A 27,278-nucleotide genomic window follows, 5' to 3' on the forward strand; every position below is an offset into this window, starting at 1 on the left:
TGTACCTAGACACTGACAAACATCTGGAGAACTCCCCAATTGATGGTTGCTAAGACAAAAGGATGTGACATTTTAATCTATCAAAGTAAATCTAGAAAAAAGGCTTTTCAGAAGCGACATGACGAAAGTATATAAAATAATAAATGGCCTAATGAAGGTAGATGGGAGCTCCCGGACTCATTATGCAAGAAGAGGGGGACATTCAATGAAATTAGAAGGGAGCAAATTCAAAATTGATAAAAGTAAATACTTTTTTACAGAACACAGAGTGTAAATTTAATTGCCACAGGATGTTTTTGAAGTCAAGAACTTAAGATTCACAAAGGGATTAGATTTCAGAGTAGTAGCTGTGTTAGTCTGTATCCGCAAAAATACCGGTAATAGGAGTACTTGTGGCACCTTAAATTTGTTAGTCTCTAAGATGCCACAAGTACTCCTATTCTTTACACAAAGGGATTAGACATTCATATGGACAAGAATATCCAGTTATCATAATTAATGGTAACAAAAATTTTGAAGGGATATTACTAGGGCTGCTAATTAATCGCAGTTAATTCATGCATTTAACAAAAAAATGAATCGTGATTAATCACACTGTTAAACAATAGAATACCAACTGAAATTTATTAAATATTTTTGGATGTTTTTCTACATTTTCAAATACATCAATTTCAATTAAAACAGAATACAAAGTGTACAGTGCTCGCTTTATATGTTACAAATATTTGCCCTGTAAAAATGATGAACAAAAGAAAGTATTTTTCAATTCACCTCATACAAGCACTGTAGCGCAATTGCTTCATTATGAAAATGCAGCTTACAAATGCAGGCTTTTTTGGTTACATAACTGCACTCAAAAACAAAACAATTTAAAGCTTCAGAGCCTACAAGTCCACTCAGTCCTACTTCTTGTTCAGCCAATCGCTAAGACAAACAAGTTTGTTTACATTTGCAGGAGGTACTGCTGCCTGCTTCTTATTTACAATGTCACCTGAAAGTGAGAACAGGCATTCCCATGGCACTGTTGTAGCTGGCATGCTAGATGTGCTAAAGATTCATGTGCCTCTTCATGATTCGGCCATTGTTCCAGAAGACATGCTTCCATGATGATGATGCTTGTTAAAAAAATAATGCATTAATTAAATTTGTGACTGAACTCCTTGGGGGAGAATTGTATGTCTCCTGCTCTGTTTTACCTGCATTCTGCCATATATTTCATGTTATGGCAGTCTCAGATGATGACCCAGCACATGTTGTTCGTTTTAAGAACTTTTACTGCAAATTTGACACCAATGTGAAATTTCTAAAGATAGTTACAGCACTTGACCCCAGATTTAAGAATCTCAAGTGCCTTCCAAACTCAGAGGGATGAGGTGTGGAGCATGCATTCAGAAGTCTTAAAGGAGCAACACTGATGGAGAGTCAAAAGAACCCGAACCACCAAAAAAGAATATCAACTTTCTGCTGGTGGCATCTGGCTCATAATGAAATGAACATGCATCGGTCTACACTGCTTTGGATGTTATCCATCAGAGCCCATCATCAGCATGGACGCATGTCCTCTGGAATGGTAGTTGAAGCAGGAAGGGACATATGAATATTTAGCACATCTGGCATGTAAATATCTTGCGCCGCTGGCTACAACAGTGCTATGAGAATGCCTGTTCTCACTTTCAGGTGACACCGTAAACAAGAAGTGGGCAGCATTATCTCCTGCAAATGTAAACAAACTTGTTTGTCTGAGCAATTGGTTGAACAAGAAGTAGGACTCTCTAAAGTTTTAGATCGTTTTATTTTTGAATGCAGGCTTTTTTTGTACATAATTCTACATTTGTAAAGATAAAGATATTGCAGTACAGTACTTGTATGAGGTGAACTGAAAAATACTATTTCTTTTGTTTTTTACAGTGCGAATAGTAATCAAAAATACATATAAAGTGAGCACTGTACACTCTGTATTCTGTGTTGTAATTGAAATCAATATATTTGAAAATGTAGAAAACATCCAAAAATATTTAAATAAATGGTGTTCTACTATTGATTAACCACGCAATCAATTATTTTAATAGCGCAATAGCCCTAGATATTATGCCTCCACACCAATCACTAACTATTGAGAGATTTGGACAAGATCTAGTATAAGAGTTTGGAGTGGAAGGTGGGTCTTATCCCCCATCTGTCCAATATGGGGTTCTTACACCTTCGTCTGAAGCATCTGTTGCTAGCCACTGCCAGAGACAGGATACTAGACTAGACGGATTTCTGACTCTGTATAGCAATTCCTAAATTCCTAGATTTGGATACAAGAATATCTACATTCGAGAACACTAAACCACTCTTGAGGAAGGAAGGACTAGATTATAAAATTCAAAGTTACCATTTGGATATGACCTTTCTGAAGAATCTTATTTCCTTATGTCTGAAATCAGCCAGGGGCTCTGCAGAGAATGTCAGTAAGTTCCAACACGGAGACAAGCTGACGGAGAGAGGCTCTGTGCAAGAGTCTACGGGGAGTTAGTCCTACCAGGGTCTCCTCGTGGAAGATGGTTAAATGTGGTAAGCTAGACAGTCTGTTTTATTGTTTTTAAGATCTGATTTCTCTGAAATGCTTTGTTCCAAATAAAGGATACTTTGCTTTAAGGAGACTGTTTGGTCACTGATTACCACTTTCATTGCCGCACAGAATACAAGATTGCAGAGTCTGGGCATAAATCAGACCTGCTGAGGCAAATTACAATTGGTACCAGGGAACTCCAACCCAGGGCCTGGCCTGAGTGTGAGAATTGAGTGATTCTATCCAGAACCAGGTGACAGCTAGCAGCCTGTGCTAGCAGAGGTGCAATTTGCCTGGTTACTGTGATAGATGGCAACTGTGCTTTCTATATTTTGCTCCATAACTGACTTATAAATAATTACAAAAGGTTTAAAAAACCAAGAACACCTGCTTTTCAGCAAGGTATTTGGACAATATTGCAAAGTGGTACTATATACGACAGATACACCTCTACCCCGATAGAACGCAACCCGATATAACACGAATTTGGATATAACGCGGTAAAGCAGTGGGGAGCCCCGGGCCCTTTAAAGCACCACCCAAGCGCTGCTGCTTTACCGCGTTATATCCGAATTCATGTGGAGCCCCTGGCTCTTTAAATGACCGCCCGAGCCCCGCTGCCAGAGCTCCAGTGGTTATTTAAAGGGCCCGGGGCTCCCACAGCAGCTGGAGCACCGGGCCCTTTAAATCCCTACCGGGGAAGCCAGTCCAGTATGCCATACCGGACCAAACCTGATATAACAGGGTTATATACCTCTACCAAGCTATAACGTGGTCTCATCTATAAAGCAGTGAGATTTTTTGGCTCCTGAGGATCGCGTTATATTGGGGTAAAGGTGTACTTGATAAACCCCCATCTTCCTTAGTCTGGGCTGAGATTATGGAGCTCACATCCATGATTCAATAAGATTAAAACATTGCTGAGCAAAATGGAAATGGCATAAGCGTTGTCACACTTCCTCTTTTCTAGCTGGAGCACCAGGCATTAGGAGAGTGGAGGAGGCAGGTTGAGAAGCCAGGTGTATTCAAGTCTGCCCTCTCTCCAAACATCCACAAGTACGTCAGGTGGAAGCAACAAGCTGAGATGCTGCAATGTGCTTGCATGCTGTTGGCATCTGGTATTATTCCAAACTGATGCATCAAAACAGATAATAAACTGATAAGAACAGATACTAGATAATGTTTTCACCTCTCTTAGCCAGAAGGCTGTAAAGGTCACTATTGTGACTCACTTAGTTTCCCTTTCAGAAAGGGGCATCATAATAGTTTAACACCTTACAGATTTTTCCACCTCTTTCAGGGAAGACTCAAAGTGCTACACTGCAGTGAGATGGACTAATGTATGGGTCTCATCACTGAGCACTACTTTAAAATATGTAAAAAAAAATTCCATGCTTCCTTACCTCACTAGCAGCATATGTGTATAGCACCTTATTTTTTATGACAAACCACAGGTGTTTCCATGGTTTTTTGCTGCCCTTTGATCTATATAGATAGCCACTCATTGAGGAGTCTTCTGTATTTGCTGAAACCTGAAATAAAAACAAATGGAGGATGTGTGTGGGTACCTGGCTTTTTCAGTGCACAGCTCTTTGTTGATATTTCTAAGATACTCCTATAAACCTAAATACTACTAGGGGCACCTAAACCTCTATATAAGCACCTAGCCCTCTACATAATTTCTCCTGAAAAGAAACTGATACAGGTTTTTATTCAGCAGAGACCATGAAAATAAGTACAGCATAAACAAGTCAAAGGAAACCAAGTATGCTCAGCACTCCATCCCATGTTTTGGGGTTTTTTTTAGGTACTATATCAAGAGAACCGGCTGTTGCAATTGCCGAGATGTAGATTGTGTCTTTTGGCAGTACAGGAGTATAGTTCAAATATGCCATGAATACGATTCAGCCCTTAACAGATTAACATTTTAGGCTATGCTGTATAGCCTTCAAGCATAACAGCTGCACGTTTTCCTCTGAGGCCTGGGAAATCTCTGGAACCAAGTTTACCAGATGTGAAGACAGCTATAATTGAAGAGCTTGATTTGCTTCAACATCTGGGCCTTTTTAAAAAAATAATTGGTAAGCAGGTAGAGCATATTTCCATAAAGTATCATGAAAACAAAAAAGTATATGATTTCAACATTTTTCTGTATGTTTAAAGAGGAAGATATACCATAAAGATCAGTGAAAATGATCCCAAATTTACAATTCGTACTTGGATAACATCTGTGAAAAAACGGGGTGGGGTTAGGGGGTAATAGCCTCCGATATAAGAAAAAGTCCCAAAAAACTGGACTGTCACTTTAAAAACAGGACATCTGGTCACCCTATACTTGGAGAAAGCAAAATTTAAAAAATTAGAGCTTACTTGTGAAAGAGTTAGCAGAACTGTAAGAACAAATTAAACCACTGTTTTATCACCAGCACCCAAAAAGTCATATCTCCAGGAATACATCTATATTGGTAAATCCCTGAGCTATTAGGGGTGAGGCTGGTACAGGCCTGTCTGAAAAGCTAGGGGGAAAAAAAAACCCTATGATTTTGAGGCAGATACTTTCCACTCTATCACAGTTAAGCCTTTCACCCAAACTGCATCAAAAGTGCTGTTCAATGATTAACTGCTGAGTGCCAAATTATAAAAGAGAAATTAAAGCAACTGTCTTTAAAACAGGAACAGCTGAAGAAAGGAACTTTCTTTTATGCGCACAGATGACTAATTGTTGTTTTCCTATTATTTCAGCCAAAATTTATTGCTAGCTTTGCAATTTAAAAAAAATTATTTTTGAGAGTTTGGACTTTTGTAAGATGGTTGAGATAATGTCAGCGGACTGACCCAAGACCTCAATTGTCTTAAAATATTTGGACCTGCAGACTGTTTGGTTATATATTTTGGACTTGGAGCCTGAAATTATTGGAATGGGAGTTTCTTTCTTTGCATAAAAGTGGTCTAATCCATCCCCAGTGAGCGATGCCAGAAGGGAAGTGTCCCATTCTGATTTGCCAAGGGACTACTGATGAGGAGGTCTGAGAGGGATGAATCAGCCACCACTTTATGAAACTAAAAGCAAAGGAGAATCCATTGCTGCTGGTCATGGCTGCTGGCTATGAAATGCCATCCTACTTGACAAAGAGGGTTATGCTTCCCTCCACGCTCCAGGCTGGCTGCCATGGGGTAAGAATACAGTAACATCAAATATTTGACATTTACAAGCAAGTACCCTCTACTTGCTTGGGGGGGAGCAATAGCTCAGTGGTTTGAGCATTGGCCTGCTAAACCCAGGGGTGTGAGTTCAATCCTTGAGGGGACCATTTAGGGAACTGGGGTAAAAGTCTGGGGAGTGGTCCTGCTTTGAGCAGGGGGTTGGACTAGATGACCTCCTGAGGGTCCCTTCCAACCCTCATGTTACATGATTCTATGACACAGGTCAGCAACCTTTAAGTAGCAGTGTGCCAAGTCTTCATTTATTAACTCTAATTTAAGGTTTTGCATGCCAGTAATACATTTTAACATTTTTAGAAAGTCTCTTTCTATAAGTCTATAATATATAACTATTGTTGTATGTAAAGTAAATAAGGTTTTTAAAATGTTTAAGAAGCTTCATTTAAAATTAAATTAAAATGCAGAGCCCCCCGGACCAGTAGCCAGGACCTGAGCCTTCGGCATGCATGCCATAGGTTGCCTACCCCTGTTCTATGATAACCTGCTAGCCAGTACATCGATATTAAATGAGAGCGCCAAGAACACCACTGACTACTAATCCTTTCAACCATGTACTACCTTCCTGAGCCTCAATGATATAATCAGAGTCACAACCACCATCTTATATAAATATTGACCTTTTTGGTTTGTCCCCACTCATTCTTGTTAGTAGAGACACTTCCACCTTAGTATTCTTGCACTTGTTTGATAACTCCAGCAGATGACTAGTTGTGAGCGTGCGTGCGCACATGCAAGAGCGTATATGGCTAAAACCCATGGAATTTCCATAAGAATGGTGCCTATAGAATAGTTTCTCAAACACCTAGAATATCCCAAGGTTAAATAACCTCACTTTCTAAAATATCACACACACGTCTTATGCATTAGGAGTTGTATGCTTAAATCCTGAAATTGTTTTCACCTATACTCTGGTTAGCTAGTTAAATGCAACAATCTGTCACATCTTGATTTGTACTGCTCCATATAACTCAATTTGGAGAAAGGGGGAAGAGAGATTGTTTCCTAACCATCTATAATTTGGGCAAACTGCATTAATTGGCATCAGAGCTATAGTCTCAACATTGACTTAAACCTGGGAGTAATTTGAACCTCCCTGTATCAGCCATTCAGGTGGAGTATAAATGTATCATTCAGAGCCAAGATCGATAATGCCGTATTATTTTGGGGGCCGATAGCTAAACAAGACTGCTGCCTTAAGAACTCCAAATCATTACATAAAGTTCATTAACAACTGTTATTTAAATGTGATTTAATCAACCAGTTAATTAGACTGATTCTATGATATAACCTTAACCCACTCTCTTTTAATCTGATTTGTTTGCATGCATTTTATTTTATGCTTTTCGCTTACTTTAGCTAATGAAATATACAAAATTAAAGATTGTGAATCAGACATTTTCCCCTCCAGACATTAGGACTGAGCAACTGAGGAGTCTTGGGGTAGGTAACAGATTATGTCCCACCTAGTGGTGGTTCATAAAACTGCCTTGACAGTCCTTATATAGTCACCTGCAAAATTCCACTTTATTAAATTCTAAATTCTTATAGGTTCATATAAAAGACATTAGTTGCTGTTGCTTTTTACACACACGCACATGCATAGTCTCCAGAGATTTTCATTTTATTTCTGAGTTACGTAAGATCTATAAGAAATCCCAGATGTGCAACAGATTTTTTTTTCATATGTTGCAACAAAGAATTGTTTTTCACTGCAATAACAAATGGTCATTATCCCACAGAACACCACGTTGGCCCTCCTCACCCCTATTGAACAGCAGTTTATTTCACAAGTGGCCCCTTCATTTTTTAATAGGGCTACTTGAGGAACAGGACACTTACGCAGCACAAATGAGGATTTCGAGAAAATAGGAGAAGCACACCATCGCGTTATGCCACTGAAACTGTGGTGACTATTAGTGCTCACCCAGTAATGATAAGTAGACTGTCCAAGGCATCATGGTACTTCCATCAGTGTGCAGTCAGCCTGCCCATGATACTAATACTAAACCCTACTGGGTGCCTAATAAGGCATATAAAATAATAGAATGCAGCCACAATACCACCATGGCTCACATGCAAAGGTGGAATCCACTGGTCAGCCACTGAGGTACTAAGACACATACTGGGCCAAATGGAACTGCACCAGTTTACACCAGCAAAAAATTTGCCACAAAGTATTTCAACATGCTTCTCAAGCTGTTGTCTTTCCCAAACTCTAAGATTTCTTGATACAGCCGAATCCCAATCAACAATTCATTCAGACAATACCCAATACATTTGGACACTCAGGAGTGGATAATTAGAACTCAATAGGAAGAAAGCCAATAAAACACAGGGACATGTTACCAAGTGGTTCTGACAATGGGGCTATAACAACAGAAATTAATCTTATCGACTGATAAAACTGAGAAATGAAAAACCTGGGGAAGTTACATTCTTAACAATATTTCTTATTAAATAGCATGTTCATATTTCCACCATAAAACAGCCTGACTGTGGATCTAATATTCAACATACCTGTCTAGAAAACAGGTTGCGAAGTGGTGCAATTTTAAACTATGTTCTCAATTTGAACAATTATCTTTGCAAGTAACAGATCTTTTTTTGGATGAACGTTACATTACCCGTTCAAATATTTACAGCATTCACGCTCTGAGTAGTACTTTCAGTGACATTTTCTAGAAAGGAACATGTCTAAAGAAAAATTAACAGCCGCTAAGGAGGGACCTAGCTGTCTCTGCCAAGCCTCATGTGGAATGTTGACACAGCAGAGTGACAGGCAATACACTGAAAGTCTTGTGTAAAATTTCTTACAAGATGCTTACAAAGGGATATATCAAAATGTGAGCAACTCAAAGCTGCAGGGAGTGCTAAAAATGCTTCCCACAGCAGGAAAAGGAATACGTATATATTTCAAACTGCAATAAATTAGATTAACTACATTTTATGTTTCAGCAGGGAAATTTCTTCCAGCCCTTGCAGTGGTACCTTGGTTTTTACAGCATGAAATCCATTACACCCTTTTGCTCTCTCCTAAAGGACAGAAAAAGATTCTCCCTCATAAGAGTGACCTTTTAAAAATATTTTCACCTAAGTTTCTCTGAGAGGTCCAGTGGTATTAAAAAAATTAAGAGCCCATTTCTTGTGCACCAAAAACTTCCTTTGCATCCAAAGGCAATTTTGGGTGCACAAGGAATACAGTAACTGTTCCTAGGTCAGTCATTGCTACCCAGGAGTCTATTATATTTTCCTCAGTTTTAAAATGATGCTGCTGCCAGTGTGAATTTGAATTTGTGTATTATTTGGTGCTGCTTTCCAGGTCATATGCACTCCCTCCTTAGGAAGGGAAATCCAAGACTGTGAGAGGGATTCTCACCCTTGGAAGACTGGGAGATGGTATGACCAAATTTTTGGCATCCTTCAAACACAAGATATTGCACAGAACACTAAGTTTTAGTGGAATATAGGCAGCCTTTTCAGATGCCAATTAATATATTCTATGTCGTTTGTGTTTCACTGATTTCTGTTGGAATGCATGACTGCCACCTTGAGACACTCTCAGAAAACAAGCTGAGTATCTTGTGAAGCTAATGTCAATGAGTAATGCTTTTAACAACATGAATGCAGTGACTCCCTGATGTCAATTTGAGCCCCTAAGAAAAACTGAAAATAAAAATCACATTATTAGATGTAATCCACCAAATCTTCTTGTGCTTGCATGTCCCATGAGGCCTACATGAGAGCCAATACATAAAATAACATGCACACACCTTTGGGATTCTAAATGATCCCTGCCATTGGCAGATGGAGTTAATCTACATATGTAAAACTCATGCTGTCACTCGCCAGTGATGCGGGACTGCTTTTATTTTAAGAAAACAATTTTGCCTTTTGGTTGACCTCAGAGAAAAGAATGTGCATACTGCCATCAGCCATCACCAAAATGAAGTTTTGTTCTTGTAGATTACAGCATCATGGTAGAAATGGTTAAAATACCAAAAAGCCAGTTCTAGTAGCTAAGTGAAGAGAGTCAAGGTGAACCATATATATTTCCATCACAGTTCTATCAAAAAAGAACAAGGCTGTCTTACCCATTGTTAGCATATCCATAATAATAAACAATGCCACCACCTAGCTCTTATGTAGCATTTTTCCATAGTACATCATTTTAATAAATATACTCGAGGTTTTCACATTCCCTCCCCATTGCATCTTCTGTATGCTGCCCTGCACTTGCAGAGACCCAGCCTCCATTCTGACCCTACGATACCACTGCTAACTTACTCAACTCCACAGAATACTCATTACGGCTACAAAAATTACATGGATGATGCCCCTCCGTGGGGGCTGGAAGGAAGACTTCTGTAATCACTGGAGGTTAGATACAGGCCTGTGCAACAGAATAAGAGGAAGTCAGAACACTCCTATGTGAGCTACCTGGACTTTGAGTCCATTCACATACAATTAATAGGGTGTTTGCTTACTCCCATAACATCCCACCCTCAGTGCAGGTGGGTGGGGAATGGGTGGAATCTTGGCTCCATCCCCTCCCACATCACTTCCATATTGGTGCACATAACAAAATTCATTCCGCACATGGATGTAAAAAATTAGAAGGAACACTGGTCTACACTACAGCCTATGTTAGCATAACCTATGTCGCTCAGTGGTGAGAGACTCTCTCCCGCCCTGAGTGACATAAGTTACACTGACATAAGTACTCGTGTGCGCAGCGCTATGTTGGCAGGATAGTTTCTCCTGCCAACATAGCTTCTGCTGCTCACATCTTCACCAGACACAGTGCAGCTGGATCAGTACAGCTGCAGCGCTGTACGCATACACATGGCCATTGTGTCACCAGAAAAATTCCCCTTTCCTTTAAATGCAGTGTCTGAAAAAGATCAGAAAGTTTTTTAAATTTTGTTGTTATTAAATATGGATGATTTAACAGCGATGAGAGGTAAGTTTAAGAGAAACACTTACTTCTTTGAGAGCAGCAGGAATTTTTTTCTGTTTTCTCCCAGATGGAATACTATGTAACACTGTAGACAAGGCACTGGATGGAGATTTATGGTTCACTGGAGATCCACTCTTAGGAGTGAAGTGGTTATCTAAAATGTATATAACATGCACTGTGCTTTTACATTGCAGATGACTAACATATACATAGTTTTCCTTATAAGAAGTTTTAAACACTACTATAATTTCTGTTTGGTGTAAGGTAATTTAAAAAAAACAAAAAACAGTTAATCTCTGAAACACTGCATATGATATTGTATTTCCTAACCATATTAAACAACAAGAATTTTGCCTCTCAGTATTGCCAATTCCAAAAGTTACAATATCACGAGTCAGAGCCCCCAAAATCATGAAATATAAAAAAGTATAAATCCTGCTTTTGAACTCCCCCTGCCCACCCCGCATGTGTACAAGACAATTACAGGGTGAAAATTCAACCTTAACTACACACAACATATTCCCCCACACAAAATGCAGGCCCCAATTCCCCTCTGCATCTGCTTCCTGACTCCTCCTCAGTACCCAAAAACCCAATGGCAGGGGCTCCTGCTGCTTCCCGCTCCCACCCAGCAAGGTCCTGCAGACCCCAACTCCCTGAGCATGCTTTCTCTCCCCAACTCAGGCCCCCTCCCCCAGGGCCGGCTCTACAGTTTTCGCCGCCCCAAGCAGCGCGCCGAATTGCCGCCGCGGGCAGGCGGGGGGAGGAAGTCCATGTGCCCTTAGGGCGGCAGGCGCGTTTTCGCGGCGGCGGCAATTTGGCGGCAGCTTCTATGTTTAGCTGAAGCCGCCGAGGACAGCTAAATATAGAAGCTGCCGCCGCCGCGGAAATGCGCCTGCCGCCCTAAAGGCGCACGGACTGGCCCTGCCGCCCATGGCGGCAATTCGACGCGCTACTTGGGGGCAAAACAACAGGGACTGCCACCCCAAGCACCAGCTTGGAATGCTGGTGCCTGGAGCTGGCCCTGCCCTCCCCCAATCTCCTCAGCAAGGTCCTACAGCCTCCCACACCCTTCCCCTCCATTCCCCTGGCAGGCATCACTAGTGGCTCCCTGTGGCCGGCCTGCAGGTAAGAGGGCTGTCCCATGGGCCTACCTCCATTAACTCCCCCTTCCTGCTTGTGGCTGAGGGTGGTGATTATTATTAGTATGGATTATGTATGTTACTCTAGCGCCTAGAAGTCCTAATCATAGACCTGGACCCCATTGTGCTAGGTGGTGTACAAACGCAGAACAAAAAAACACAGTCCCTGCTCCAAAGAGCTTACAATCTAAGTATAAGGCAAAACAATACAGATGGATATAGGTAGACAGATGGGGGAGTACAAGGAAAGAATGAGAGAATACTGGTCAGCGTGATGGGAAGCGATAGGGTGCTCTGTTCTGCTGCACCTGCTCTGTGACTGTGACACAGCTCAGGATGCAATGGGTGCCCCAGTACTCTAGACAACTGCTGCAGCTACCTGCAGCACAGCATCCACTAGCAGCTGAAGGTGGAAATTGCAGGTGGCGTGGGCAAAGCTCCTGAGCAGCCTCTGCTTTACAACAAGAGCCCTGGAAAAGTCACCTTGAAATCACATAATAATACTGGAAATAACAACACTGGTCTCTGGGTCCAAGAGGAAGGATGGTCTAGTGGTTAGGTGCTAGCGCGGCATTCAGTTCCCTGCTCTGCCACAGACTTCTTGTGTGACCTTGGGCAAGTCATTTGGTGTGTCTGTGCCTCAGTTCTCCCATCTGTAAAACAGGTTACCAGTACCCAACCTCACAGGGCTGCTGGGAGGATAAATGCAGTAAAGATTGTGAGGTGCTCAGATACTATGGAAATGGGGGCTATATAATTACAAGACAGAGAGAGATCGATTGAAAAAAAAGGTTTCCCTCTACCTTGTTTCTGTAGTTCTTTGAAGCAATGATCACACACTCTTGCTGGTTGGTTTTTCATATAGTCTAAGCCATGTTTATTTGTGGAACATGCTTGGCAGACAATCTGAAAACATGTAAAACGTTATTATATAGCATGCACAACCACACGCACACCAATCCCTTAAAAACGTATATCAGAGTTTCACTAAACCCATGCTGTTGAGCCCCAAACAAGTAACAATTTTACAATGTGAGGGTTTGGAGGGACATGCATGCTAATTCACAGGGATGTTCCACACAAAATACTCTTTCCAGAACTGATTTTACGTGACTGACAATATAAAATAGTTATATCATTTTCTGATTTTGTACAGAATATTTTGAACAATAAAATAAAAATCTAAGAATGGGGGGTGAGACTCCTGGATTAGTGAGAAATATCAAATTTATGGACTAGCAAAGTGTAAATTAGCAAATTGTTATTGTATTGTCAAATCTCATCTACAAGTTTATTAAGAAACATGCTCAGTTTTTTAAAACTTGTATTTTAAAGATGATCACAATATCTATCTAGTTATATTATCTATCCTCTTGTCTGTGTTATGGAGAAATTGATGTGTTTCAACTACACTGAATACTGAATTCCCATTTGACTAAAAAGTAAGATGTGAAATGTGACTATGTCAAGACAGCAATAAAATATACAATCTTTTTTTCCCTAGTTTCATGGGTATGCGTTGTTTGGAAGTCTCTCAAAATGGGTTCAACCTTAACTCACAGCCAGTGAAAAAGATACTTTGAATATTTAAGTTAATTTTCTTGGTATGCATTGTGCTACTGAAGGAGTGAAGGACATACGTCATTTTTTTCTCCTGAAATGTAAAATATGACAAGCACTGGATAGGTTTAACTAGAGAAGTGGTCTAATAACAAGGATATTTAGAGTAGGAAATCATGTTATTTTCACCTAAGGTATAATGTTCTCTCAACACAGCAATATTGCTAATGTGTTTTAATGCAATCAAATTCTCCCATATGGAAACAAAAATCTTGAATGACTCTTGCAAAGGAAGGAAGTTACAAGATCACCCAACCTTTCCACATGCCCTGCAGTGATGTCTTCTCCAGGTCAATGTGAATTCACTAGTACAGATCATACACATAGTGGCTCTAGTATCAGGAACCCAGATGGGAGCCTTTGATCCAAGAGGACTATCTTCATCCTCTTTCTCTGGATCTGCCTGCGAAAATGGAGATGGATCTCCATTAAATTACAAGCAGTAATGTATTTTTCACCACTGAATTATCAAGGTTAAATACAAGTATTCAGTTTCCTAAGGATTCTCCATTAATGTAACTGAGAAGTGTCTTAAATACAGATTCTCTGCTAGTTCACCAGCAACATTATCACAACTGAGCTCTAAAAGAAGACGCTGAAATTATTTCATTGAATCATACAGGTGCTAATAAATCTCTATTTCAGTGCTGCCAATTCGGATATTTCAGGGGAGGGAGTTCCGGCAAATGCTGGCGTTTCTCTCCCTCCCCTACAGAGATCCCATTCTGGTCCCTGTTCATCTCGCCCCCCTCCTGCCATAGGGACCTTGGTTCTCCCCTGGCCAGGGAGTCTCCCCTCCCTCTCACCCACACAGAGCATGAGCTGGTGCCACCAGGAATCAAGTTCTAGATGGACTCCACTGCACTCCACCATACAGAAGCAGACTCCCTCCCTGTGTACCAGGTCACAATATCATTTGGTTTGGCCACCTCTCCAGCTGTACCAAGGGATGCCCAGGTCAGATTTCAGTGGTGTTTAGACCACACTGCTGCAGCAACGCTCCAGACTGCTCCAGCAGCCGCTGTATTGATCTAGTACAGGACTACCGCTTAAGTGATCAGATCATGCCCCACCCCCCAAGATATTCCAGTTTGTTTACGTCCATTATCTTAGCTAGCGTTACTCTGTTTTAAGGACTAGAATGGATGGATATCTAACCCTTTTTCTCCTGTTCTTCGGATTGCTGAGAACCCACATCTGAATTTTATTAATGAAACTAGGAAAGATATACATCTCAAATTCTGTTCTATTATTAGTACTTGCCAATTTTCTTTTCTAAAGTGCTGTGCTGAGTTTTAATACATAGTAGAAAATAGATTCATGCCCAAAGAAATCAAAGAGAATGGTGTGGTATACCTCTTCAAGACTTTTACTTGGGTTAAATGTGATTCTCTTCTTTGTATAGTCTTCAATTGATCTGGAGATGGCTTCTAACCATTCATCTCTTTCTGTAGCAGAACTGTTGGTGTCAAAGACATTGAAGTATGGTCAACATTAAAAATGTCTAAAAAGTGACTCTGGCTATGGCGTGGTTTTTGCCAGGCACACATCACGTTATTTCTTTGTTGTTTTTAATGACTATCAGTTTAGATTATATTAGGTTGATGTGGGAGTGTTGAGTATAGATAGAGCATTAAAGAGAAGTAGATTTAGAGCATGGATTTGGAGGCAACTGAAGTTGTGCGATATATAGGCTCAGGCAGGACAATTCCAGATGTAAGGGGCAACATAGAAGAAAACTTGGGGGCCCTCATGCAACGGGGATAAAAAGACGACCGAATCGGGATTAGTAGAATGCTGGTCTAATCTGTGAAAAAGAAGAGACAAGATATAGGCAGGAGCAGAGCTACGTACTATTGGCCCTTTGACTATCCCTCCCACTAGGAAGAAGATTTTGCCAAATCCAAATATTTACTTATGTTGTTTTTTTATCCAGTGAGGAAAAGCCAATATGCATTCGTTCTGGAATGGTCATGTCTAAGCCAACTTCTATGGCTCAGAGATTCTGACGAAAGTTTTCAAAATTTCGTTGCCTTTAATTACCCTGCTAAATCTATATTTAAGCAACTAAATTGTAAGTGGCCCAATTTTCAGAGTTGTTGGCTGAGCATCCATAGTGCACATTAACTAACACAAGTGCACAGTCCAGTCCCTAATCCTGCAAACATTCAGCATTTATTCACTTTAGCAGTCCCACTGAAATCAATTATGTGCTACAGGTTTGCAGGGCCACAGTGTTCTCATTATTAACTTACGAAAACTAAATTCTGGAGTTCTGTACAGACCAGAGTGCCGTCTAGACCTTCACACAGCCATTAGATCAAACTGCCAATAAGATTTGCAAGATATCTATTTACACCTATATCTCCGCTAGGAAATGGGCAAAGTTTTGCTATGTTAAGTTTGTAAAAATTTTAACTTTTCCTTTAGTGTCTTTTAAAACTTCAGTTCTGTTGTGTGTACTGAACATATTAAATATGGCTGTCAGTAAAAATAGCAGAAGGGAAGCCTGTCTCTCGAAAGTCTGGTAAGAATTTTATTTGACCTGTTTTGGAACACACAGAGTATGAGCACACTGGAAAAAACATTAAATTGCCAAATGAGACCCAAAAGCCATGAGAATGAAATATAATAAGATGAATGATACTGAAAGATGAGACATACAGTCTGTATGTAGGTGATTGATTCACTACACATCCATTCTACATACTGATGGAAATTGTATCAGTCATTGAAAAAAATCCATATACCTTTCCCCCCAGCTCACATACCCTGTTCATCTTATAACAGATATAATGACTTTGGCATTGGGCATTTCCTGAGGATTAATTACAGCTGGAAATCTTCAACTGCACGTTGGGACATCTTCTCCCAACTGGTCATTAACCCCTAGTAAATGCCTTGTGCTTCTATCATTATTGTTTAAATCACAATTCTTGCCTAGATAGCTTCAACAAGCTAGACAAGCACTGATTTATTTTATTTTAAAAAAGAAGAGAATTGAATGCTCCCACAGAATCAAAAGTGACAACACTAGAAAATGAAGTTTTATAGAAACACAGAAGCAGCATTTCTAGTATCAATATGCCTTAATTCAGAGATGGTGGGGCCACTTCTAAGTGTTAAATTTCTAAGGACCTAACAAGCAGTGACCTCAATTGCCGCTGTCCAAAAAGTGTGCCACAATTAGCACCTATTACAGCAGTAGCATGGTTTTTTTTTTGTTTTGTTTTGTTTTTTTTAACACTGCTAACACCTCTCTGCTAGGGAACAGTTTGATTCCACCAAATTTTTCGCATATAAAAAGTATTTCACCAAGTTTGATAGAAACAATTTTCGGGCACAAAAGTTAGAAGAAATAAGTGCTATGCATTCATCCTTTGGAAATTATAATCTATTTTTATAATAGTGTCATTTACATGGGGAAAAAATCACAACCCCTTAACCAAAGCTACAGTCTATATATGCAGAGGAGTCTCTCAGTTATTTCCTTCATTTACAATTAAAGTATCATTCCCATGCATCATTCTGAAATGTTAATTTCCCCTGAACAGTGAAACCAAACAAACCTATAATCTCAATTGTTAAGATTCAATTATATGTATGTAGGTATGTTCATTTGGCACCCCAATAATTTTAAGGATAATTCAGTGTCATTTCCATAAAGCATCATATTAGCCAGAGCAGAGTTGGTATAGTCCTATCCTGCATTTGTGTCAAGGCTCTTCCTACATATTTGTGAAGTGCTCAGTCATTGTGGCACCTAAGCACCAAAGGTCTGAATCTGCACTGACTGCAGCATTCAATGGTAAAACTGTCACTGACTTCAACAGGTGCAGAATCAAGTCTTATGCTGTGTGCAATGCATCCTTCGCCCAATATGCAAAATGTCTGCATTAGAGATAAATGTAAATACATACAACACTTCTTTTCAATCCCCAGTTACAGATAACTGCTATTACTCAGGCACAACTGTGCTACTTCCTTTGGCTGCTTAGACAATGTTAACTTGGGTGCCTCTCTGTTTTAAACACTGTTTTGTGCAGACATCCTGAAGTCAATAGATGCAAGGTCACAGAGCATGACGAAGCCCACACTACTGCTATTTTGCAAAAAGAAGAGGGAATGTATCTTTGCTCATTGACATCAGTATTGTTACAGCGCACAATGTACAACACTCATGGCTCAAATTCTCTAAACAGCTAGAATAGGAGAATCAAGCCTTTCGAAAAGACTGCTTCACAAAGGCGGATAAGAGCTTTTCTACAATAATTTAGTGGCAATGAATACTCTGAATGCTACCTGAGAGGATTTAGTTTGCTGGTAACAGCAACATATTTTCCTAACACCATTGACTTGATTCATATATGTGGGAGCCAAAATGTGAAGGAAGTTTTGGCTAAAGTCAACACTGTATCTGTTTTTTATGATTCAATAATTTAATGCCACCTTGTATTTTGAAGCTTCAAAATGCAATCTGTTTCCTGTTCTAATGACATCTGTGCTACTTATATCAAACTTATATCCCCTCAAACTTATATCAAAAGCCTCGTTATCACATCAGTATTTTATTGCTGGGTTTCATGTCTCCCCTTGTTAATGCTAAAAAGCAGTGACAGAGAAATGTCATCACTTAGCAGTAACTTTGGAAGAGAAGCAGAAACAGAAAAAAAGTCCAGAATTAAATCTCTCTTTTCAAAGCCTAAAATAAAACTATTTAAGTGAACATTTTTAGACTTTTTTTTTTTTTTTTTTTTTTAAAAAGGAACAGCATTTTTTCTCCTCAAAAGATAGCAATAAATAATTCTCATAGGGTATTAGGTGACTTGAATAAAACTCATACTTTCTGTCTTTTCAGTCTAGTGAACAGTTAAACAAATATAATGGTGTGAGCAAAATTCTGATACAAATGGTAGTCATTGCCCAGACAGTTCAAAGACTAACCTCCTTTGGTACAGAATCCGAACTTGGGGGAAGTTTTCCCTAGAAATCAAGGTGAACTGCACAGCAGTGGCATTACATGAACTTAAAAACTCATTAGCTACAACTCGGTGATCATCTAAAATAACACAACTTAAATAACACGAGGAGAGGCAATTGAAACTAGTTTGTCTTCATTTGAGGAACCCTCTACAAATTCTCCATGCTTCTAGAGTTACTATTGTAGATGAGAGCAACCTTCATTGCACAAATTCAAAACAATGAGTGTAAACTTAGACAATATGCAGCTTCATAGTTTATGTATTGTATTTGAAAAACGTGTGCTATTTAATATACATTATTTACTTAGGATTATTTACCTTGCTGAGAGTATGAAGGATCGCTCTACGCTTTCTATGTTCAACTCATTTTGATAAGCTTCCTGGGTTGGTTTTCTAACCTACAATGGACATAGAAAACAACTCTTAATTGAAAATGAATCAATATGACTTCAAGGAGATACCTGTAACAACAGGTGAATTAAAGCAATAGACTTTTCTCTTGCAGAAAGAATAAAAACTGGACAGGAAATAGCACAACAGTAGGAACTCATGCACCAGCCTATCACTTCTGAAATCCCGAGTTTCAAGTGTAACTGACTTTCTAGGTTGAGTGTTTATGTAGCCACCCCAGGATATTTGCTGACATGACAAAACACAGAATGCAGTCTTGTAAATAGTCTCTCATGCGGTCTCCTGTGAATCTGGGTCTTCAGCTGAACTTGGGCCTTTTCTCTGGCAGCATCATGGATAAGACACTTAACTCCTGAGCAGGAGCAGAAGGCAGTTTGTCCTACTGTACCAGTGTCCCCTAACAGCCGTGTCTGTCTATGTCAGTGTATGTAACAGAAGTTTCTTGCTACAGCTCAGGATATTCCAGCTGGGAAATGGCCGGACACAACACTTTTCAGAGGGGTTATAGGAAAGGTACAATTAAAAAAAGAGGGGGGTCAACTCTGGGGACTTTTCCTGAAGGCCTGAGACTGTACCCCTCCTCCTAACTCCTGTATTTCCCCCTAGGTTTGGCAGTCTTTGGAGAAACCCAGCTGTGGAGGGTTTGGCCTACCAGAAAGTTCTCAGGCAATCAGAGAGGTGTGTGTTTTTTGAGGGTGGGCAAAAGAGTCAGAATGGCCATGAGGCAGGGGAGGGGCAGCCATACATACACAAGTAGGCAGCCTTTGTTTTAGGGAAGCCTAATGCTGGACCCAAGGCAGTTAATATTAAGGTGCAATAGTAGAACTGCCTGAGGAAGCCTTCCCAGGCCAGCCAACACTAATCTCTCTGTTTCTCCCCTTTGATAGCATTACAATTCTCCTCCTCTTCTTCCAACTGGCCCCCAACAATGAATACATTTTTTAAAGGATTGTTATTAATGGCCCAAAGGCCCATACCATGCAACAAAGAATATGGTTCTATCATGGCTCTTAATATAAGCAACTTGTATTTCTTTCCAACAATAAACATACTTGTCTATGGAAAAATTACATGCAGGAGTTCAGATACGTTTTGACAAAAAATTGCCATAGAAGAGATCTCACCTTCATTCCAGCCAATGAAAGCATGTTGTTGAGTTTATACATGCCAGACTGTACTGGAGTTGTATATAACAGAGCATCATTAAACTGCAATACAAAACAAACACTTTCAAATGGCTAAAGGATTAAATAAAAAAAGATAGTTTCAACAATAGTGTACTGAAAATGTGTGAAATTTGTATAGAACTGATACGCATGCATTGAAGGTAGACATTTAGAGTCTAGAAACGTGTCCTCTACATGCTATTACTTTAGTTTGGATTCTGAGAAGAGAGTTCTATTTACTTGTAACAAATGTTCATGTATACAGTGTAGGTAAGAATACAGCTCTATTAACATTTTAGTTATGTAAACATTTGTGTCACATTCTCTGCACAAAGATTTTTTTAAAAGCTGAAAGGGAATTCCCAAAATTAAAAAGCTATTTATCAATGAAAAGTACATTATTTATGGGCAAACTGGGAGTACTGATGTCAGGGAACAGGCCATTGAAACCCATAAGGAACAGTTTCTTGCAAATAAAAGTTGTATTACACACAGAAAAAACTGCATTCAGAGAACACTAGTAAAGTTGCAAAATCAAGCACTCAAGTTAGGAAATGCCAGAATTAAGGTTGCCTGTGCCTAGGGTAGTATGTGCATCTCTAGTTACTCATATCACAAATGAATGCTGAACAAATACAAACAATGAAGAGCACATAGTGGTATTTCATACGGCATTCTGGACTGAAGCTTGGCTCTGGACTGCATTTTGTCCAAGTTGGTGCTCAAGACTTCACTAAATTTGAGGAGCTACTATATTATCGGTATTACACTAGCACCAGCTAAGATGGTGCCTCACTGGGCCAGACACCACACAAAATATAGTAAGAGTCAGATCCTGCCTCAAAGCATTTATGTCTAAATAGACTAGACAGACAAAGGATGGGCAGGGAAGCAGACACAGAGAAATTGTGCGACTTAGCCAAGGTCACAGAGCAGGTCAGCAGCAAGGCCAGGAATAGAACCTAGGACCCTTGGCTCCCAGCCCAGTGCCCAATCCAAAGATACACTATAAACTTGTTAAAAATGTGACAAGTCCAGGTCTGTCGTATCTTACGCTGGGGTTACGTTCTGCAGTCAGCGTGTAAAGCCAAAATCGCGTATAGTCAAACTTACATTGAGTGTAATGGCGGGCGGAATTGCCCACACTACAGGTACAGTATTTAAATTGTTATTTTTCTCTTTTTTTTGTTTTTGCCGACCGTGTAAAGCTGAAATCGCGCATGTTAAATGCGCGTAAGATGCGACAGACCTGTAATGTTCTGGACACCAGATTTTGGATTTTCAAATCTATTAGAATTCAAAGGACTAGAGTAGTAGTCTCAGCTTTTCAAAACCTCAGACTCTTTTCTCAAAAAGTTCTTAAAAACAGTGACTGAATTTTGGTCAAGCAGAAAGAATTTTATAACTGGGATTTTTTGTTTATCTTTTAATGTACACAAATCATCTTGCTGAACACGCAAAACAGTGATACAAACTGCATATAAAATGCACAATTTTTTTTTCAACAGTCAGCTGAAGTTGCCAGTTATTTACATTTGTGGTGTGAATGTTTCTACCACTATTCAATTACTCTGGCATTAGGCACATAGAAATGTACATGGCATCTTACCAGAAAAAACATTCGCGGCTGCATGACCTTCCTGGAAAGCTTCATCAACGTTCCTTCTTTGAGAAAGACCTGGCAAGTTAAAGAAGATAAACAAATATTGCAAAACTTAGCTGTTGAGGGCACAAAAACTGCATTAATAAGCTTCTCTCTTGAAAATTCTTATTCATTTAGTGCCATAGATGTGTTTGAAATTTCATAAAAGACACGAAGTAAAACACATCAAGCACAAATGATCATGAAGAAAGATTTCCTGTTCTGGAATACAAAACTTGCAGATTAGCATTTTAGATAAACCTGTTATAAAAAATGTACTCCTGCATAATTATCCCTAGGTATCCTTACAAATATAATAAATATAAATGGATTAATAAAAGAGGAACTTATTGGAATTAGGTCTGCTTAGCACAATATAAAACCAATACTTGGACACTGGAAGAAGGTCCCATCTGCAATAAATTAATGGGCCTCAATATCAACTGACCTAGCTTCTTATGAGAAGTTGATCCTTAATTGCAGATAACATGCAGCATCCAAAAGATGTGGACTCCATGTTTAAATCATATAAAATTGCTAACCTATCACATATGGAGCTGCTCAGACCTTTTCCAGAGGCTGAGCAACACTGCTCCCACAATTGCAGCTTATGGACACAATTCCGCAAACATCAGAACAAGTAACTTCACTCATGTGAGTAGTTTCACTGAGATCAGTGGGACTACTCAGAGCAGGGTGATTGAGAGAATAAAGATGGGTCCTTACATCTGCATCTCACTTGTTTAGTGGTGTACAAGTCACATTATGAATCAATTAAAATCTCGAATAAGAAAAAGCCCTAAGGGATTACATGGTAATTACCAAGCTTCTCCTATTAAAATGTAACTGGGACAAAGGGCTCAATCCTGCACTCGAGAGGAGCTGACCCCAAAGAACTCCACAGCGATTGTGTACTTGCACTGGAGGATGGAGTTTGCTCTAACTTATTTTTAAGTCTTTCCTCTGACTTCTCATGTTCCAATTGAAATTGCAACAATGTGGTGGCAAAGCCTGCAGTATAGCTGTGAACAAAATACACAGAATGATAGAATCGGAGGACTGGAAGGGACCTCAAGAGGTCTTCTAGTCCAGTCCCCTGCACTCAAGGCAGGACTAAGTATTATCTAGAATAGACCATCCCTGACAGGTGTTTGTCTAACCTGCTCTTAAAAATCTCCAATGATGGAGATTCCATGACCTCCCTAGGCAATTTATTCCAGTGCTTAACCACCCTGACAGTTAGGAAGTTTTTCTTAAATGTCCAACCTAAACCTCCCTTGCTGCAATTTAAGCCCATTGCTTCTTGTCCTATCCTCAGTGGTTAAGTAGAACAATTTATCACCCTCTTCTTTATAACAACCTTTCACGTACTTGAAAACTGTTACCATGCCTCCCCTCCCCCCCGCAGTCTTTTCATCTCCAGACTAATCTTCCCTCCTGCATCATGTTTTCATGTTTTTTGTTGCTCTTCTCTGGACTTTCTCCAATTTGTCCACATCTTTCCTGAAATGGGGGGAGGAGTGGGGATGGGGAGGAGGCTCAGGGGAGGAGGCGGAGAAGAGGTAGGGCAGGGGCGGGGACTTGGAGGAAGGGGATGAAATGGGGGCGGGAAAAGGCGGTGCAGGGAGTTTGGGGAAGGGGTGGAATGGGGATGGGGCGAGGGTGGTGCAGGGGCGGAGCCAAGGTCAAGCACCCACCGGACAGAAGGGAAGTCAGCGCCTATGGTTAGACCCTGAGCATGCAGGCAAGACCCAGCCAGACACCTGGGAAAGAATTCTCTACAGTAATTCAGAGGCCTCCCCATCTAGTGTCCCATCTCTGGCCTTTAGAGATATTTGATGCCAGCAGTTGCAGATTGGCTACATGCCTTGTAGCCAGTCTCATCAAACCATCCCCTCTGTAAACTTATCAAGCTCAGTCTTGAAGTTAGTTAGGGTTTTTCCCCCTGCTCCCCCCACTCCCCTTGGAAGGCTGTTTCAGAACTTCACTCCTCTGATGGTTAGAAACCTTATTCTAATTTGAAGCCTATACTTGTTGATGACCAGTTTATATCCATTTGTTCTTGTGTCCATATTGGCGCTTAACTTATAACTCCTCTCCTTTCCTGGTATTTATCCCTCTGTTGTGTTTAGAGACAGCAATCATCTCTCCCTTCAGCCTTCTTAAGCTAAACAAGCCCAACTCTGAGTCTCCTCTCATAAGGTAGGTTTTGCATTCCTCTGATCATCCTAGTAGCCTTTCTCTGCACCTGTTCCAGTTTGAATACATCTTTCTTAAACATGGGAGACAAGAAATGCACAGTTCTCACTGCTTTAACAGTAATTATATATGTCTAGTATCACTTTAGTCTGCAGTTTCCTTGCTGCTATATGCTGAATGCCTTTTTGCAGAACTTACCCTTCCTGGTTGAACAATCTCATGATGCCCATTTAAACTGTATTGAATCTGCATAAGCTTCTGAAAGTTATCCTTTGAGGGGAAAAAAAAACAAAAAAAGATAATTGCCCTTCAATTTAATGAAAATGCATTAGACAGTTTTAAGAGACATCAACTTCCACAATTAGGATACTTACTCCTTGTTTCATGATATCATTGGCATGGTTGGCTACTTCTATGACAACAGCCAGAGCACCTAAAGTGTGAAGGAACAGAATTTAGTTATCCAGTCTAGCCAGTGGTTCAGTGATCCAAACATGTCGCCCAATTCAGCTGGTGCTAAGGGGCTCAAGAGTGTGACCCAAAGCCCACAGAAGTCAGTGGGAGTCTTTCTGTTGACTTCAGTGGTCTCTAGACTAGGTCTTAAAAGCTGTGTCCTTGCAAACCACCATCCATTGTGGCAGCGTTTTTGTGCCATGATAGCCACCAAACTTCTTAAAGTTAACTGAAATAACGACACTCATTTTGCCAACAAAATTAAGCTCACACCCAGCTTGCCTTACTCACACAACTAGTCCCTTTTACTTCAAGATGGCTGCTTGTATAAGTGACTGTATGATGTGAGCAGGATTAAGTCCCAATGTAAACTCAGCAAAGGTACTCAGCCAATCACCATCTTTTTCCATTGCACACGTTTTCCTGAAACGTTGGTCACAGAATTCAAAGGATTTCCAGTGACACTATCATTGCCAGGGGCGGCTCCAGGCCCCAGCATGCCAAGCGCGTGCTTGGGGCGGCATGCTGCGGGGGGCGCTCTGCCGGTCGCCGGGAGGGCGGCAGGCAGCTCCGGCGGACCTCCCGCAGGCGTTCCTGCGGAGGGTCCGCCGGTCGCGCAGCTTCGGTGGAGCATCCACAGGCATGTCTGCGAGAGGTCCACTGGAGCCGCGGGACCGGCGACCGGCAGAGCGCCCCCCCCATGGTGTGCCGCCGTGCTTGGGGCAGCGAAATGGCTAGAGCCGCCCCTGATCATTGCATTTTCAATTTTCTGTCTTTGGGTTTATTGCTGACTAAGCTTATTTTCAAGTTTCAAATCCCAAACATTTATTTTTAAGTGTCAAATGTTTTGTACTCATGTGGTATTGAAAATGTAAAATCTCTAAAAGGGAAAAGTTACCCAAGATGGGAGGCAGTTTGGTATCTCTGAATTCAATTAAAAAACCCAACATAATGGAAAGAAGTGTTTTGAAATACTGCAGTAGGGTGAAGGGAACATGTGAATTACTGCACAGAGCAGCAGTATTTCATACAGAATTCAAATCTGCAATTCATTTAACTGGAGAAAATAGATAAACCCACTTTACTGAAAGTTAGCACAAACAACTATGTGGTGAGAGACTCTCTCTAAGATACAGATCACCCTCTGAACCATTTGAATGCAATTAAGCATCCCAAATAATGGAACTTTCATAGGTTTAGAGACGTCCAGCAATATTATCACTAGGCCACTAAAACCAAAACACTTTTTTCTTTCTATCCTGGTATTTACACAGGTCTCATCAGTGTAGCACTTGAGTTCCTGGACATATACATCTATAACTGTTCAATTCTTAGCGAGAGGGAAAATAGGTTAAAACATATAATGGCCAAACTTCAAAAGGTATAGAGGTGTTTAAGGCCTGATCTGGGAATTAAGTGGAAGCATGAACTAGGAGCTCCTGCTTAGACTGATGTAAGGAGCAGTTTGGGGTTTTGTTTTAAGTTTCTTTCACATAGGAAACAAATACAGCTTCCAAATAATCAAAAGGCATGGAAATACCGAACATGCCCAATAAACATAATAATACAAAGATCGGGATGTCTTTAAACCTAGGGCCTCTCAGAGAGTCAGCTGCACGTGCTGAAGCTGAGCCACAGGAATTTTCTGTCCAAGGAAAGCTGGACTGAATTAGCTCCAAATAAGATACAGGTGGCTGAACATTTCTTAAAACCTCCTTCAGAGATTTGTTATTAAAACAAATCCATGCAAAAGTATTCATTCATTGACTTCAAGAAAAATTAAGACTGATGAATCTTACAGTAAATTGGCTGGGATTCATTGGGGAAGATTTAAGGTCCTGTTCTTTTTGCAGATACAGACTAATGCGGCTGCTACTCTGAAACCTGTCATTATCTTTTATAGTATCGTGATTCCAAAACAAACCTTAAGATTTTGAAAGTCTAATAACTATACTCAAGAGTAAATATTACAGGAAGTAAACAGGTATAGGAAATGGTATGAAAACTGTTTTTGGAAAGAAGGCTCCTCTCACTTTCTAATGTTGCACTACCTATAAGGAGGGCCCTGAAGGGCCCTGAAGTGACCTGCAGATATAGCTTTGAGACACCTAACCCATATAGGTCTTTATTTACGCAGTTAAAGAGACATAGCCAACTTTACTATTACATTCTGACTCGTTTTTTAACCTACTGTTGTCACAAGCAACACCTAGATTACTAAAAATGAAAGATTAGAGGATTTTTTCATGTCTAGATTTACAGTTTGTCATCTTCATACATTTCACAGTTTTCATTGTTTCCCCTGTATAGCTACAGTTAAGTTTCCCTAGTTGTCTTGACACAGCAACAAAGGAGAGAAAAACATTTTAGAATACCAGGAAATGTGATTGCTGGAAGCACACAAGTTTGGGAGAGGAGACTCAAGAGCACGTACAGACCTGACACTACTTATAACTAATTTTTTTAAATGGACTAGATTTCAAATGTCTGGTGTTGCATTAGCGGTAGTTTATCCATATCCATTATCAACACACAAAAGTTATTGGCTCAGCGATCACTGAAAAAATGAAGATGTGAAACAATCTGTACCTACTTGCCCCACCCAACCCCATACTGCTCCCTTTGTGTATTCAGAGTCATTATTTGCTTGCTTAAACCATAAAAATAGACCCTTTTTAGTTCTACTAGCACTGCGGAGCCAAACCTGGTGATGATGCGTGCTCAAGGAGGAAAGAACTAGAGCTTGAATTTCAGTTCCTGAATTAATTTTTACAGGGACAGCTGTTTTTATTTGTAAACTTCGAACACCCTTTTTTGGGGGGAAAAAACAGAACCCTTCAACGTCACTTTTCATAGTAACATAAAACAATAAAAATACGTTTACTGGTTCACTACATTACATGCATCTAAAGTTAAAGTTTAGAAATATT

The 27,278-nt window shown here is 40.2% G+C and overlaps 1 protein-coding gene across 1 annotated transcript in view; it reads right to left on the bottom strand.

The window, feature by feature from the left end:
• FGD6 (FYVE, RhoGEF and PH domain containing 6) overlaps positions 1 to 27,278 on the bottom strand; it is a 103,452-nt gene that overhangs the window by 6,624 nt on the left and 69,550 nt on the right. The window contains exons 10-19 of the mRNA XM_044981189.1: positions 24,270 to 24,328; positions 24,094 to 24,165; positions 21,664 to 21,732; positions 20,013 to 20,096; positions 18,796 to 18,875; positions 14,852 to 14,954; positions 13,752 to 13,898; positions 12,679 to 12,781; positions 10,760 to 10,887; positions 3,958 to 4,086 (exon numbers count right to left, since the gene is read on the bottom strand). Coding sequence (XP_044837124.1) covers positions 3,958 to 4,086; positions 10,760 to 10,887; positions 12,679 to 12,781; positions 13,752 to 13,898; positions 14,852 to 14,954; positions 18,796 to 18,875; positions 20,013 to 20,096; positions 21,664 to 21,732; positions 24,094 to 24,165; positions 24,270 to 24,328 — 974 coding nt within the window. The remainder of the gene's footprint in view (positions 1 to 3,957; positions 4,087 to 10,759; positions 10,888 to 12,678; positions 12,782 to 13,751; positions 13,899 to 14,851; positions 14,955 to 18,795; positions 18,876 to 20,012; positions 20,097 to 21,663; positions 21,733 to 24,093; positions 24,166 to 24,269; positions 24,329 to 27,278) is intronic.

Source organism: Mauremys mutica, chromosome 1, assembly GCF_020497125.1.
Source record: "Mauremys mutica isolate MM-2020 ecotype Southern chromosome 1, ASM2049712v1, whole genome shotgun sequence".
NCBI lineage: Eukaryota > Metazoa > Chordata > Testudines > Geoemydidae > Mauremys > Mauremys mutica.